The sequence below is a fragment of the Pan troglodytes genome, chromosome X (assembly GCF_028858775.2).
Source record: "Pan troglodytes isolate AG18354 chromosome X, NHGRI_mPanTro3-v2.0_pri, whole genome shotgun sequence".
Classification (NCBI taxonomy): domain Eukaryota; kingdom Metazoa; phylum Chordata; class Mammalia; order Primates; family Hominidae; genus Pan; species Pan troglodytes.
The window spans coordinates 24292606-24308447 of record NC_072421.2 but is presented as its reverse complement, the minus strand read 5'-3'; the positions used below and the strand labels follow the sequence as shown (position 1 = coordinate 24308447).

Here is a 15842-nt window from a genome sequence, read left to right as displayed (position 1 = left end):
AGTGCCATGCACAGCAGATTCCTGGCACAGGACCTGCCTTTTAGGGAATCTTGACAATTTGCCTCTTGGACAAATAGGTTGAAAAAGAGATACAGGAATTATTGAGAGAGAACCAGTGGAACTCAGTGTCAGACAAGTAAACACTTTTGTTTTAAATTTGCATTCTTCACTGGCTATTTGACTAATAACTCATGACTCGAGTGATCCTTTTTATTCCAGAGAAGTGGTGTGGGGATAAGCACTCTGCCTCTGGTTTGCATAGATTTAGGTTCTAATCCCAGCACTGCTACTTCCTAGTCATGTGGCTATGGATAAACCACTTGTCTGAGCCTCTTTGTTCTCAAATGTAACATGAAAATAGTAACAGAGTACCATGTTATATGGTTGTGGTAAGGGAAATTTGAAAAAAACCCATTCATGTGAAGCACTTTGGTACAGTGCCTATCACACAGTAACCACTGTTGGAAATTTTTTTTTTTTTTTGAGACAGGGTCTTGTTCTGTCACCCAGGCTGGAGTGCAGTGGCATGATCTCGGCTCACTGCAGCCTCTGCCTCCTGGGTTCAAGCAATTCTCCTGTCTCAGCCTCCCTAGTAGCTGAGATTACAAGTGCACACCACCATGCGTGGCTAGTTTTTGTATTTTTTATACAGACGGGGTTTCACCATCTTGGCCAGGCTGGTCTCGAACTCCTCACCTCAAGTGATCCGCCTGCCTCGGCCTCTCAAAGTGCTGGGATTATAGGCGTGGGCCGCCGCCCCCAGCCTGGCAATAATATTAATTTATTATAAATACTGTTGAGGTGGCCTCAAATTTCTATTTTGGGCTTGACCTTCATACCCACTTTCCTGAGTGCTCCTTATATTTCTCCACCTAGACGTGCTGTTGCTACCTCAAGTTCCAATAAACAGTACGTTCCAAACTGATTGACCCCAATTCTCATCCTCCTCGTCTTCCCTTTGCCAGCCTCCTGCTTCCTCCAGCTCCAAAGCTTTGTGACAGCTTTACTTTTTCCCTTTCCCATGCAGCCTTTTGCCAGGTCTTGCAAATTCATCACCCACAGCAACTCACCAGAATTCTTTCTCCCCATATCCTTTTGGCCCTGTGTTTTATTCAAGTCCTCACTGCCTCTTGTGTGAGTGCCTTAACCGTCTTTTAATTAACCTGACTTTCTCTAGCCTGACCTCTCTCTTTTAATTTTATGCATTTTTACCACATAAGTCTTCCAAAGCTGATCTTGAATCAGGTCACTTCCCTTCTCAGAAACCTTCAGTGACCATTCATTATCTGTGGATTAAAGTCTAAACTCCTTTGACTAGCCCAGGTGCAGTGGCTCACGGCTCCAATCTCAGGACTTTGGGAGGCCGAGGCAGGTGGATCTCCTGAGCTCAGGAGTTCAAGACCGGCCTGAGCAACATGGTGAAACCCTGTCTCTACAAAAAGTACAAAAAACTGGCTGGGCGTGGTGGCCATGTCTGTAATCCCAACACTTTGGGAGGCCGAGGCAGGCGAATCATGAGTTCAGGAGTTTGAGACCAGCCTGGCCAATATGGTGAAATATCCCATCTCTACTAAAAATACAAAAATTAGCTGGGGGTGGTGCCACGTGCCCGTAGTCCCAGCTACTGCGGAGGCTGAGGCAGAAGAATCGCTTGAACCTGGGAGGCGGAGTTTTCAGTGAGCCGAGATAGCGCCACTGCACCCCAGCCTCGGCGACAGAGTGAGACTCGGTCTCAAAAAAAAAAGTACAAAAAATTAGCCGGTGTGGTGGCGTGCGCCTGTGATCCCAGCCACTCGGGAGGCTGAGGTGGGAGGATCGCTTGAGGCAGGGGGGTGGAGGTTGCAGTGAGCCGAGATTGCACCACTGTATTCCAACCTGGGTGACAGAGTGAGACCCCATCTCAAACAAAAAACAAAACTCCTTTGATTAATTAGGGCCCAAGGGGCTTCATAAACTAGCCCCAGCCTACCTTTCCAACTATATTCCCTTTGACTTGTCATTTATATACCTTCTTAATGCTCACCACTGGCCTTCAAGCATCGTAAGAATAGGGAGTTATTCATGTTTGCGTTCTAGTGCTTGGCACTAGTGGGTATTCGTGATAGTAAACCATAACTTACATAGGTTGAGCATTGCAACTCTGAAATCTGAAATGCTCCAAAATCTGACTTTGAGCACTGACATGATGCCCAAAGGAAATGCTCATTGGGTTTGGAATGTTCAACCTGTAAGTATTGAATGCAAACATTCCAAATCCAAAAATCGAAAATCCAAAATAGTCTGGAATACAGAACACTTCTGGTCCCAAGCATTTTGGATAAGGGATATTCAACTGGGAGTGAGTGAATGAGTATAATTGCTGATGCTTTTTCTTTTGCCTGAAATTCTCGTGCTCTGGCTCTGTATCCACATTCTTTCTCCCTGTGCTCCAGGATAACTTCATGCTCAATCCTTTCCTTATTCTCCCAGCATGTAACACCTGTTCCTCAGGCCTCCTCCCTCAATACCGTCTCTTTGACTTGCTCTCCTGGCACCTACTAGTCTCCTACAGAGCTGTGCATGAATATGTCTTTTCTCTTCCACTGCGGACTCTACTCCTCAACGATAGGACCTGGGTTTGAGTCATCTAGCTCACTTCCTGACATCCATTCATTTAACATTCATTTAGCAATCATTTATTGAGTGCCTGTCCTGTGCTAGGCATACAGCAGTGAGCAAAACAGATAAAGTTCCATTCTCTTGGAGTTGACATTCTAGTAGTGCCTAGAACCTGCCTCCTTCATTCATTGGCAAATATTGATCAGGTATCTGCTATTTGCCGGTCTTTGTGCTAAATACTAGGGATATAACTGGGGGAAAATGGTCTTTGTCCTACAGGAGCTCACGGTGCAGTAGGGAGACAGTCACATAAACAAATGGTTATGATATAGTATATCGTTATGCAGTATTTTTCAACAGGGACACTGTTGGCATTTCTGGTGGGAGCATTCATTGTTCTGCAGGTCTATCCCCTGCATTGTGAGGGATTTAGCTCCTTGGTTACCCCCCTCCATAGTAATGCCCCCCAAGTTATGTGACAACAAAAACCACTCTGTATTTTTCAAATGCCCGCCTATTAGAGTGACATCTACTTCTCTTACATTGAGAACCACTGTCAAGAGAGGACTGTTTCTATTAAGGGGGCTGAATGAAGGAGGCAAAGATAAACTTGGTCTGGGGAATAGGGATGGGGGAGGGGAGGAATGTCGTGAAGAATGAGGCTGCTGAGGAAGGCATCAGGTAAAGATATAGACGGGAGGCAGTCAACAGTCTGTTCTATCCCAGGACCTCTCAGTTGTTAGTTAGCTATGGCTAGAGAAAAAGGTGCAGGTATGAGCACAGTATTTGGTGAACAACTGGGGAGCAATCGTGGGCTCTGTTGTGGAGGGCTTTACATGCCACGCTAACAGGATTAGCCCAGGTGCTGGTGGAAGAAAGGAGGAACTATTGAAAGGTTTGAATAGGGCAGAGGCATAATGAGATTGGTGAGACTGTTCCTGCAATTGAGGGGGAGGGCAGTAGTGATGAGGCTTGTATCATTTATTGAGGAGGGAACCCAATATACTCTCAGGTTATAAATAACTTCTGTCATTACTTTATGGTATGACTTTCCTGGAAGTACAGACTTCTAGGGGATAAAGAAACATCTTAAGGCCCAGGCATGGTGGCTCATGCCTGTAATCCCAGCATTTTGGGAGGCTGAGGCTGGTAGATTCCTTGAGCTCAGGAGGTCAAGACCAGCCTGGGTAACATGGAAAACCCCATCTCTACAAAAATTAGCTGGGTGTGGTGGTGCATGCCTATGGTGTCAGCTAGTCAGGAGGCTGAGGTGGGAGGATTGCTTGAGCCCATGAGGTCGAGACTGCAGTGAGACATGATCATGCCACTGTACTCCAACCTGGGTGATAGAGTGAGACCCTCTTCCTGGGGGCGGGGAAAAAAGAAACATCTTAAAACCTCAGAGGCCTATGCATTGTAAATACAGGTTGAGTATTCCTTACCTGAAATGCCTGGGACCAGAAGTGTTTCTGATTTCAGAATATTTATATTTACTGGTTGAGCATTCCTAATCCCAGAGTTCAAAATCTTGAAATGCTCCAATGAGCATTTCGTTGAGTGTCATGTCAGTGCTTGAAAAGTTTTGGATTTTGGAGTATTTTTTATTTTTGGATTAGAGATGCTCAACCTGTATTTAACTTAACCCACATAATCATCTTTGATTTTACCTCTTCTTGGGAGCTCCTGTGCCCAGCTACGAAGGCATAAACATGTGCTAGTGGTTGGCACACTACAGTTCCCTGAAACATACTAGTGTTTGTGAGCATGATGGGAGGTCCATCTGGGTAGGTGTGCCATCAGGAGGACAGGCACGCCCTGCAAGAAGCTCAGATTCTGAGGAAAGCAGGCAAATTAAACGCTGATGATACTCTCTGTGACCCTTGCCTTTGGGTCCCAGTCTTGCACAGTTCCAAACTCCATGCCAGCAGCCCATCTCATGCAGTATACTATTTGCGTTTTGTTTGTTTTGTTTTGGAGATGGGATGTTTTCTGTCACCCAGGCTACAGTGCAGGGGCGTGATCATAGCTCAGTGCATCCTTGAACTCCTGGGCTCAAGGGATCCTCCTGCCTCAGCTTCCCACTAGCTGGTACTACAGGCATGCACCACCATGCCTGGCTAATTTTTTAATTTTTATTTGTAGTTAGAGACCAGGTCTCGCTATGTTGCCTAGGCTGATCTCGCTTTCCTGGTCTCAGGCAATCCTCTCATCTAGGCCTCTCAAAATGCTGGGATTATAGGCATGAGGTACCATGCCCAGCCCCCGATTGGACTTTGAGGTATTTTTCTCCTCTGCTAGGCCACGGGCTCCTTTGTCATCCTGCCATTCCCAGAGCCTAGTGCTGTGCCTGGCTCAGGGTAGGCCCTTAGCAGACGGTGGTTAATGAGCGTGCTTCTCTTCTTTTTCCAGTTGCAGGCTTTCCCTCTCTCTCTCTCTTTTTTTTTTTTTTCTTCTTTTTTTTTTAGACAGGGGCCTGCAATCTCGGCTCACTGCAACCTTGGCCTCCTGGGTTCAAGCAATTCTCATGCCTCAGTCTACTGAGTAGCTGAGGTTAGAGGCATGCGCCACCACACCCTGCTAATTTTTGTATTATTTAGTAGAGACAGGGTTTTGCCATATTGGCCAGGCTGGTCTCAAACTCCTGGCCTCAAGTGATCCTCCCACCTTGGCCTCTCAAAGTGCTGGGATTATAGGCGTGAGCGACTGCGCCTGGCCAGCATACATACCGTCTGTTAGAATCGTGGTAGGTCTTCCCGATAAATCCATTTCTCATATGTACATTTTCTTTCCTTTGTTCTTCAGTTACATGGTGATGAATTTTGTCCTGTTTTGGATGCAACATTTGTAATGGTGGCTCGTGATTCTGAAAATAAAGGGTAATTGCTATTTTTTCATAATTCTTTATTTTGAAGAATTTCAAAGATACATAAGACTGGAGAGAAAACTATAATGAATGTCCATATACCTATCACTTGGACGTAACAGTTTTAATTGCAATATTTTGGCCATTTTTATTTTAAGGCAAATCCCAGACATGACATTTCACTCTTAAATACTTCAGGCATCTTTTAAAAAATGAGAATATTCTCAGGCCGGGAGAGGTGGCTCACGCCTGTAATCCCAGCACTTTGGGAGGCCAAGGCTGGTGGATCACTTAAGGTCAGGAGTTGAAGACCAGCCTGGCCGGCATGGTGAAACCCCATCTCTACTAAAAACACAAAAATTAGCTGGGCGTGGTGGCACGCGCCTATGGTCCCAGCTACTGGGGAGGCTGAGGCACGAGAATCACTTGACTCTGGCAGGTGGAAGTTGCAGTGTGCCGAGATTGCGCCATTGCACTCCAGCCTGGGCGACAGAGCGAGACTCCATCTCAAAACAACAGCAACAAAAAGAGATGTTGCACAATTCTGTGAATACACTAAAAGCCATTAAATTGTACACTTTCAATGGGTGAATTGTGTGGTATGCGAATGATACCTTAATAAAGCTGTTATCAAAAAAAAAACAGACTTACAGACATAAAAATCAAATGTAATTTTTTGTTAGGCATGACAATAGTAATGTAGTTACTTAAGAGAATATTATCCTTTTTTTTTTTTTTTTTTTTTTTTTAAGATGGAGTTTTGCTCTTGTTGCCCAGGCTGGAGTGCAATGGTGGGATCTCGGTTCACTGCAACCTCCGCCTCCTGGGTTTGAGCGATTCTCCTGCCTCAGCCTCCTGAGTAACTGGGATTACAGGCATGTGCCACCATGCCTGGCTAATTTTTGTATTTTTAGTAGAGATGGGGGGTGTTTCACTATGTTGCCCAGGCTGGTCTTGAACTCCTGACCTCAAGTGATCCACCCACCTCAGCCTCCCAAAGTGTTGAGATTACAGGCGTGAGCCACCATGCCCAGCTGAGTTGTGCAATCTCTTAAATCTGTTTTAATCCAGAACAGTTGTGTCTTCCCCTATTGTTTCTTATTCACTCGTTGAGAGGCTGGATCATTTGTTCTAAATAGTGTCCCACTTTCTGGATTTGTTCTATTGCTTTCTCATGGTGGTTTGTTTGTTTGTTTTTTGATCTTGTTTCTCTATCCCTAGTAATTTATCTAAACTGAAGTTAGATCTAAAGCCTTGTATTAGATTTAGGTTGAGCATATTTGGTGAGAGTACTACATAGGTGATGTTGTATATCTCGTATTTCATATTGCTTCGTATCAGGAGGTACAGGTTGTCCCACTCACAGTGATGCTAAGATTAGTGTGGGGTTCAAGCAGTTACAGCCTAATCTCTCCTTTGTGAAGTTCAGTTTTTCCTCTTCTGATCAGCAACAATCTACAGGGGCGTACTTTGTCATCCTGCAAATAGCTGAGTTTCCCATCAGTCTTTTTCCAGTGCTTTCAATGTCCACTGCTGATCATTGCTTTAATTAGTATCATTAGGCAGTTTAGAGTAATTCTCAAATTTTGTCATTCCTTCTACGTTTGTTAGCTGGAATTCTGTAAAGAAGAGCTTTCCCTTAACAACTAGGGCGATTGGGTTTGAAATGGAGTTAGGATCAATGCTTCATTCTTATCTTTTATTTACATGTTTTCAGAATAAGGAGTTGGTTCACTAGCTAGTGATGACATGCTTTTCCCAGTTTTTTGGCTTTTTAGAAAAGTATCATGTTTTTAAATTTCTTTTTTTTTTTTCTGTGTGTGTGTGTTTTTGAGATGGAGTCTCGCTCGGTCACCCACACTGGAGTGCGGTGGTGCAATGTCGGCTCACTGCAGCCTCTGTCTCCTGGGTTGAAGAGATTCTCCTGCCTCTGCCTCCCAAGTAGCTGGGACTACAGGCATGCCCCATTATGCTTGGCTAATTTGTTTTGTATTTATAGTGGAGACGGGGTTTCACCATGTTGGCCAGGCTGGCCTTGAACTCCTGACCTGAAGTGATCTGCCCACCTAGGGATTCCAAAGTGCTGAGATAACAGGCGTGAGTCATTTCGCCCAGCCCGTTTTTGTTTTTTTGTTTTTTTGTTTTTTTTGAGATGAAGTTTTGCTCTTCTCTCCAGGCTGGAGTGCATTGTCATGTGTCATGAGCATGGCTCACTGCAGCCTGGGCCTCCTGTGCTCAAGCAATCCTTCCGCCTCAGCCTCCTGAGTAGCTGGGACCACAGGCACATACCACTACGCCGAGCTAATTTTTTTTCTTTCTTTCTTTTTGAGATGGAGTTTTACTCTTGTTGCCCCGGCTGGGGTGCAGTGGCGCAATCTCGGCTCACTGCAACCTCCACCTCCTGGTTCAAGTGATTCTCTGGCCTCAGCCTCCTGAGTAGCTGCCCAGCTAATTTTTAAATTTTTTGTAGAGATGGGGTTTTGCCATGTTGGCCAAACTGATCTCAAAATCCTGGGCTCAAGTGATCCTCTCACCTCAGCCTCCCAAAGTGCTAGGATTACAGGTGTGAGCCACTGTCCTGCCAGAAAAGCATCATTATGAATTCATGGTTGTAATATATTACATGTATTTCAATAAATTGCAGCCATTGTTTCTCTTGATGCTCCGAGTGTGCCTTCTTTGGGCGGTGGGAGTTCCTCTAAGCTGGCTCCTTTCCACCTGTCTGTTTCATAGCTTCCTGCTGTCTGACACAAGATGTCTTGGGCTCATCTTACGTATTTCCTGCCCCAGACCTGGAGTCAGCCATTTCTCCAAGTAGTCCTGGGGTTCCTTTTAGTGGGAACTGGTATTTAGACATCAAAATCTGGGCACTAGAACTGTACATTGTTACTAGTTTGTTATTGTTTCCAGGCCTTTTTAGTGGACAGAGCTAGGATATATTTTAAACAAACAAAAAACCTCATGAGAGCTGGGTGTGGTGGCTCACGCCTGTAATCCCAGCACTTTGGGAGGCCGAGGTGGGCAGATCACTTGAGCCCAGGAGTTTGAGACCAGCCTGGCCAACATGGCGAATCCCCATCTCTACTAAAAGTACAAAAAAAGTAGCCAGGTATGGTAGCATGTGTCTGTAGTCCCAGACGATGTGGGAGGCTGAGGTGGGAGGATTGCTTTAACCCGGGAAGCGGAGGTTGCAGTGAGCCAAGGTCGCACCACTGCACGCCAGCCTGGGCGACAGGGCAAGACCCTACCTCAAAAAAAGAGCCTCATGAGTTTATACGGTCATTTTCAAGTCATTTAACCATATAGACTTCAACTTACTTTACGTCATCTTTTTCCTCTGAAATTGAATTCTTGGTTTCTAACAACAGTTACACCCAAACTGAGAAAAACTAATTGTGGGGGTAGAGCTGGGGTGGGAGGGATTACTCTTTGCACAGGACAGAGTCCAGTGGCCTGTGGGAAATCTCATTTGTATTAGAAACTTGATTTAGGAGTCTGCAGTGAAAAATCTTTGCTGCTGCGTGGAAAGCTGACTTGGAAAGCCAAATTAAGATAGAAAAATATGTTGGTCCCTTAGTGATCTGAGGGAAGAATAACACCCATCTACTCTGGCCCTTCCTGCCAGCCCCAGCTGACCTGCTGTGGCCAGTGACTGGCCTGGGGCTTGTATTCAAGCACTGAGGCCACTGCTGCAAGTTTCACTCCCAGCTGATGCATGTCACTTTCCCAAGCTGTTGTTTCAATTCTTTTGTTTTTTGTTTTCAAGACAGAGGTTGGCTCTTGTCACCCAGGCTGGAGTGCAGTGGTGCGATCTCGGCTCACTGCAACCTCTGCCTCCTGGGTTCAAGTGATTCTCCTGCCTCAGCCTCCTGAGTGGCTGGGATTACAGGCACCTACCACCACACCCGGCTAACTTCTGTATTTTTAGTAGAGACGGGGTTTCACCATGTTGACCAGGCTGGTCTCGAACTCCTGACCTTAGGTGATCCATCTGCCTTGGCCTCCCGAAGTGCTGGGATTACGAGCGTGAACCACTGCCCCCGGCCTGTTTCAATTCTTTTGTTTCCATTGTTGTTTCATCAAATCTTTTGATTCTACCACAGTGAAATATTATCCCTTTTCCCTTATTTTTTATTTCAAAAAATTTGATGCTTACAGAAAAGTAGATAGAATAATGCAACAAACGTATGCCTTTCACGTAAATTGTATTACATTTGCGTAATTCTCTTACCCTCTCTCTACAAATACACACATTTACATATTTTTTCCCATGAATCATTGGAAAGTAAGTTTGAGACTGCTTCACCCATTCAGGAGTTCAGCATGTATTTCCTAAGAACCAGGTATTTCTCCATAACCTCAATGCCTTTATTATATCTGAGAAATTCAACAGTGATACAGTTATTTAATATGTGATCCGTATTCAGATTTCACCAGTTGTCCCTAAAATGTCCTTTATAGCTATCTTCCTGATTCAGGACCCAATCCATCAAGGATTGTATATTGCATTTGGTTATCCTGTTTCTTTAGAATAGTCTCTCTGCCATTTGCTGTCTTTCAAAAATTGATATTTTTAAAGAGTTCAAGCCAGTTTTCTTTTTCTTTTTTTTTTTTTTTCTTTTTTTGAGACAGAGTTTCGCTCTTGTTGCCCAGGCTGGAGTGCACTGGCACGATCTCGGCTCACCGCAACCTCCACCTCCTGGGTTCAAGCAATTCTCCTGCCTCAGCCTCCCGAGTAGCTGGGATTACAGGCATGTGCCACCACGCCCGGCTAATTTTGTATTTTTAGTAGAAACGAGGTTTCTCCTTGTTGGTCAGGCTGGTCTCGAACTCCCAACCTCAGGTGATCCCCGCCCGGCTTGGCCTCTCAAAGTGCTGGGATTACAGGCGTGAGCCACCACGCCTGGCCTAAAGCCAGTTTTCTTGTAGAGTGTTCTACAACCTATATTTGACTGTTTCCTGATGATTAGAATCAGGTTCAACATTTAGCAAATGCCAGTATCCTTTTTATAATGTTAAGTTTCTAGTGTGCAATTAAGGCTGTAACTGTAAGGCTTCGCTAATTGTTCCAGCGTTCACATGTAAGGCAAGCAGTAAGCACTACCCAAAATGAAAAGCAGATTCTTTAAAAGTAGTAGGTGATTGTTCATCTTCAAGTTTTATTAGATAATGGCATATCTTAAATTATATTCTTTTTTTTCTTCTTTTTAGGCCGGCATTTGTAAATCCACTCATCCCTGAAAGCCCAGAGGAAGAGGAGCTCTTTAGACAAGGGGAATGTACATTAATTTGTTTATAATAAAATAAATTTGAAAAGCACATTAATTACACTGCAGAAGAGATTATTTAAGATTTTATATGGGCTCTTCATACCAGTCAAATGTCTTGTTTTTGTTTTTGTTTTTGTTTGTTTGTTTGTTTTGAAATGGAGTCTCTCTCTCTCTTGCCAGGCTGGAGTGCAGTGGTGCCATCTCGGCTCACTGCAACCTCTGCCTCCTGAGTTCAAGCGATTCTTCTGCCCCAGCCTCCCGAGTAGCTGGGACTACAGGTGTGCGCCACCACACCCAGCTAATTTTTGTACTTTTAGTAGAGATGGGGTTTCACCATTTTGGCCAGGATGGTCTCGATCTCCTGACCTCATAATCCACCTTCCTTGGCCTCCCAAAGTGCTGGGATTACAGGCGTGAGCCATTGTGCCTGGCCCAAATGTCTTATTCATACCAATAATTTATTGAAATTAAAAATATGCTATTCTTTTTTCTTTGGAGTCCATACTTTGAATGATTTTATTGATCAGACAATATTTATTAAGTGAAGTAATTTGTTATCTCTGTTTTTTTTTTTTAAGACAGTTCTTGCTCTGTTGCCCAGGCTGGAGTTGGGCTTGGGTCCAGGAGTTTGAGGCTACAATGAACAATATTGTAGTCTTGATCTCCTGGGCCCAAGCTATCCACCCACCTCAGCCTCCTGAGTAGCTAGGACTATAGGCACGTGCCACCATGCCTGGCTAATTAAAATTTTTTTTTTGTAGAGACAGGGGTCTCACTATGTTGCCCAGGCTGGTCTTGAACTCCTGGACTCAAGCAATCCTCCTGCCTCCGCCTCCCAAAGTGTTGGGATTACAGGCATGAGCCACTGCACCTGGCCTGTTTTCTCCGTTTTAATGAAGTGAGAAATGCATCTCAATGGGATAACTGCAGGTCAGGGCTCTGGATCAGGATGATATCAAGTGATCTCACACCGAACCAATATAATTTCCATGTGGAACCAAAGACTCACTGGGAGTTTTATGTGGCCTCTGCAGTTTTCTCTTGGATACGTGTATAATTTTCAGTGAGATTTTGAAAGGCATCCCAGGTCAGAATACCATGTGCTGTAGTGCGACCCTCCTGATCATTGCTCCTTATTCTCACTTGTTCCAGTGAACAAGGGGAGAAGAATTGCCTTCAGCTCCACATCGTTACTGAAAATGGCCCCCAGCGCTGAGGAGAGGACCACCATACATGAGATGTTTCTCAGCACACTGGATCCAAAGTAAGGATGGTGAGATTCCACGTTGGGAAAACATTTAAACCTTGGCCTTTTTTTTTTTTTTTTTTTTTTGAGACGGAGTTTCGCTCTTGTTACCCAGGCTGGAGTGCAATGGCACGATCTTGGCTCACTGCAACCTCTGCCTCCCGGGTTCAAGTGATTCTCCTGCCTCAGCCTCCGAGTAGCTGGGATTATAGGCATGCACCTCCACGCCTGGTTAATTTTGTATTTTTAGTAGAGACGGGGTTTCTCCATGTTGGTCAGGCTTGTCTTGAACTCCTGACCTCAGGTGATCTGCCTGTCTCCACCTCCCAAAGTGCTGGGATTACAGGCGTGAGCCACCGCACCCGACCTTTTTAGTTTTTGAGATGGAGTCTTACCCTGTTGCCCAGGCTGGAATGCAGTGGCGTGATCTTGGCTCACTACAACCTCTGCCTCCCGGGTTCAAGCAATTCTCCTGTCTCAGCCTCCCAAGTAGCTGGGATTACAGGCGCCCGCCACCACGCCTGCTAATTATTTTGTATTTTTAGTAGAGACGGGGTTTCACCATGTTGGCCAGGCTGGTCTCAAGCTCCTGACCTCATGTGATCTGCCTGCCTCGGCCTCCCAAAGTGTTGGGATTACAGGCGTGAGCCACCGCGCCTGGCCTAAACCTTGGCCTTCTCCAGAGCCACAGTTGTCTGAGTGTATTGGGAGTGACTTGCAAATGTTTTTACTTTTCAACAAGAGAACCATGGCATTAACAGGGTTTAATAAATATTCATTTGTACAGGACTATAAGTTTTCGGAGTCGAGTTTTACCCTCTAATGCAGTGTGGATGGAGAATTCAAAACTGAAGAGTTTGGAAATTTGCCACCCTCAGGTATCATAATTTAGTGAGAAATCTGAATAGGATAGCTTCCGTTCATGATATTTGTCCAAGATTTGACACACCTTTAAACTGGCCTTTGTCCTGTGGCATTGTTAATTCCTCTGTTCTGTATACAAAGGTGGCCATAAGTTTTGTATTTATTGACATTTATTTATGTCCTGTAGGAGCGGAACATTTTCAATCGGATCTTTGGTGGTTTCCTTATGAGGAAAGCATATGAACTTGCGTGGGCTACTGCTTGTAGCTTCGGGTGAGTTACATGTAAGGCAGTCTTAACTTCTGAGAAGCAATTTATATCACCCCACTGAAATGAAACATTTCGGACCAGTCTGGGTGTGTGTGGGAATATGTTATGTTTTTAAATGAATACCACACTGATACCAGCTGAATTTGATCTTCATTTTAGAAGGTTGTTTCTCTGACTTTGTAAGTTCATACATTAAAAAAACGACTGAGAAAATACAGTGATGATATGTAGAAAGGAAAAGATATAGTTATTTTGGCCCTAATCTGCTCACGATGGCGTCTCTTACCATTCCTCACTGGTAGGATCTTTTCCCCCTTCTCTAACTTTATTCTTCGTTCATTTTTATTTTGCTTCAGCTAGTTGTTAGGGGAAACAATTGAGATCATCTGAATTTTGCAATATACCCCAAATTCTGTCCTTTCCCCCAACAGTGGTTCTCGACCGTTTGTGGTAGCAGTAGATGACATCATGTTTCAGAAACCTGTTGAGGTTGGCTCATTGCTCTTTCTTTCTTCACAGGTAGGTGTGTGATGAGAGATGACATACAACTTTTTTTTTTCATTTGAGCCTAGAAGTTTCTATATCAAAAAGCCACTGTTTTCTCTTATGACTGCCTTTTTCCCCTTCCTAATGCAGTTGACTGATTATAGTGTCTATAATCTGTTAGGTATGCTTTACTCAGAATAATTACATTCAAGTCAGAGTACACAGTGAAGTGGCCTCCCTGCAGGAGAAGCAGCATACAACCACCAATGTCTTTCATTTCACGTTCATGTCAGAAAAAGAAGTGCCATTGATTTTCCCAAAAACCTATGGAGGTAAGTAGTGATTATTGCTTGTCCCTAACAAAGGGAAGAACTTCTAAGGACATTTTTCTCCTTTTGAATTGGAGGAAGTGTATTGATGCCTGTCAGCACAAGAGCATGTCTTTAGGAGATTTTGCTTTTGAGATTTGGCAGCCCTGAAGGCCAAAGATGCCTGTGGCCCCCAGGCGGGCAAGCAACCACTGGTAGTCAAAAACTGATCCAGCCAGGCTGGGCGTGGTGGCTCATGCCTGTAATCCCAGCACTTTGGGAGGCCGAGACGGGCACATCACGAGTTCAGGAGATCGAGACCATCCTGGCTAACACGGTGAAACCCCGTCTCTACTAGAAATAAAAAAAAAAAAAAATTAGCCGGGCACGGTGGCGGGCACCTGTAGTCCCAGCTACTCGGGAGGCTGAGGCAGGAGAATGGCGTGAACCTGGGAGGCGGAGCTTGCAGTGAGCTGAGATTGTGCCACTGCACTCCAGCCTGGGCAACAGAGCGAGACTCCATCTCAAAAAAACAAAAACAAAAACAAAAACAACTGATCCAGCCAAAGGAAGGGGACAGGAGTCATGGCCTGCTCCTTTGGGAATGTGGCACACCCCAGCCCAACAGTGTATCTTGTTCTGTCCCAGTGTTCCCAAGTAGTCTTGTGTTTGTATGATGATATGATGGTTTTCTGAGGTGTTACAAGTTTCTCCAAGGTTCTCTTTCTTGTGTTTCAGAGTCCATGTTGTACTTAGATGGGCAGCGGCATTTCAACTCCATGAGTGGCCCAGCGACCTTGAGAAAGGACTACCTTGTGGAGCCCTAAGAACACCACATTTGTTGAAAACTAGCACTCCACCCACAGTGACGTGGTATCTGATGAAGACCTGATCGAGTGTATTGATTTTAGTATTGCTTCGTGTCCTCCACACAGGAGGAGGATGTATTCAGCCTTTAGGATGATCAGAAAAGCAGAAAGAGAGAGTGGCCGGATGGGGCTGAGGGGAGAAAGAATTATTAAACAATAAATACTTTCAAAACAATTTTAATTGTGAACCTACCATGTTGCCTCCCATCTTCTGAAAAAACAAAAAAATTGAGAGGCCGGGCGTGGTGGCTCATGCCTATAATCCCAGCACTTTGGGAGGCTGAGGCGGGCGGATCACGAAGTCGGGAGATCAAGACCATCCTGGCCAACATGGTGAAACCCCATCTCTACTAAAAATACAAAAAATTAGCCGTGGTGGCATGTGCCTGTAGTCCCAGCTACTTGGGAGGCTGAGGCAGGAGAATTGCTTGAACCCAGGAGGCGGAGGTTGCAGTGAGCTGAGATTGCACCATTGCACTCCAGCCTGGGCGACAGAGAGAGACTCTGTCTCAAAAATTAATTAATTAGTTAATTAATTGAGGATACCATTGGATGCATTCTTTTCTTACACATATTGCAACTGTCAGTATACAAGGTTTCCTGCCAGGGTATTTCGATGACGTTCTTTAAACCTAACCACTTCCTCTGTGCTGTCTAAATCCCATCAGCCGTACATGATTCCTTTGCTTCCCTCTATTTCCCAGCTTTTGTTGTCAGAGGGTAGATGAAAAGTTGGGGCGAAGGGATTTAACAAAAGTTACTGCATCCGTAAAGATTTGTGGGAAGATTTAGGTCTGAAACCATACCATTAGAAGGTGTTTAGAGATGATCTAGATAAGGAAATACAGGACCAGTTGGTCATTCTTTCATTCACCAGACAGCTATTTAGCACATTCTGCTAGTGGCTACGCAGGATAGATCTGATTTAAAAAATAGGAACCACAATAATAATAGCTGCTTATGCTTATGGAGCATTGCCATGTGCTAGATAGGCACCATCCTCAGCCCTTGGCAGGTCTGAGCTCCTTTATTTCTTCCAATCAACACTATGAGGCAGGTTCTGTAACC

General features: G+C 44.7%; 1 protein-coding gene across 5 annotated transcripts in view; it reads left to right on the top strand.

The window, feature by feature from the left end:
- The window catches only part of ACOT9 (acyl-CoA thioesterase 9), a 39817-nt gene extending 24868 nt beyond the window's left edge, over nt 1-14949 (top strand). For all 5 annotated transcript variants that reach the window (XM_054676929.2, XM_054676931.2, XM_054676928.2 and 2 more), the window contains 8 exons: nt 5401-5474; nt 10673-10740; nt 11884-11995; nt 12765-12855; nt 13029-13114; nt 13543-13630; nt 13779-13929; nt 14644-14949. In XM_054676929.2, the coding sequence (XP_054532904.1) occupies nt 5401-5474; nt 10673-10740; nt 11884-11995; nt 12765-12855; nt 13029-13114; nt 13543-13630; nt 13779-13929; nt 14644-14732 (759 nt within the window). In that variant the 3' untranslated portion in view covers nt 14733-14949. The remainder of the gene's footprint in view (nt 1-5400; nt 5475-10672; nt 10741-11883; nt 11996-12764; nt 12856-13028; nt 13115-13542; nt 13631-13778; nt 13930-14643) is intronic.
- Nucleotides 14950-15842: the final 893 nt, after the last annotated feature.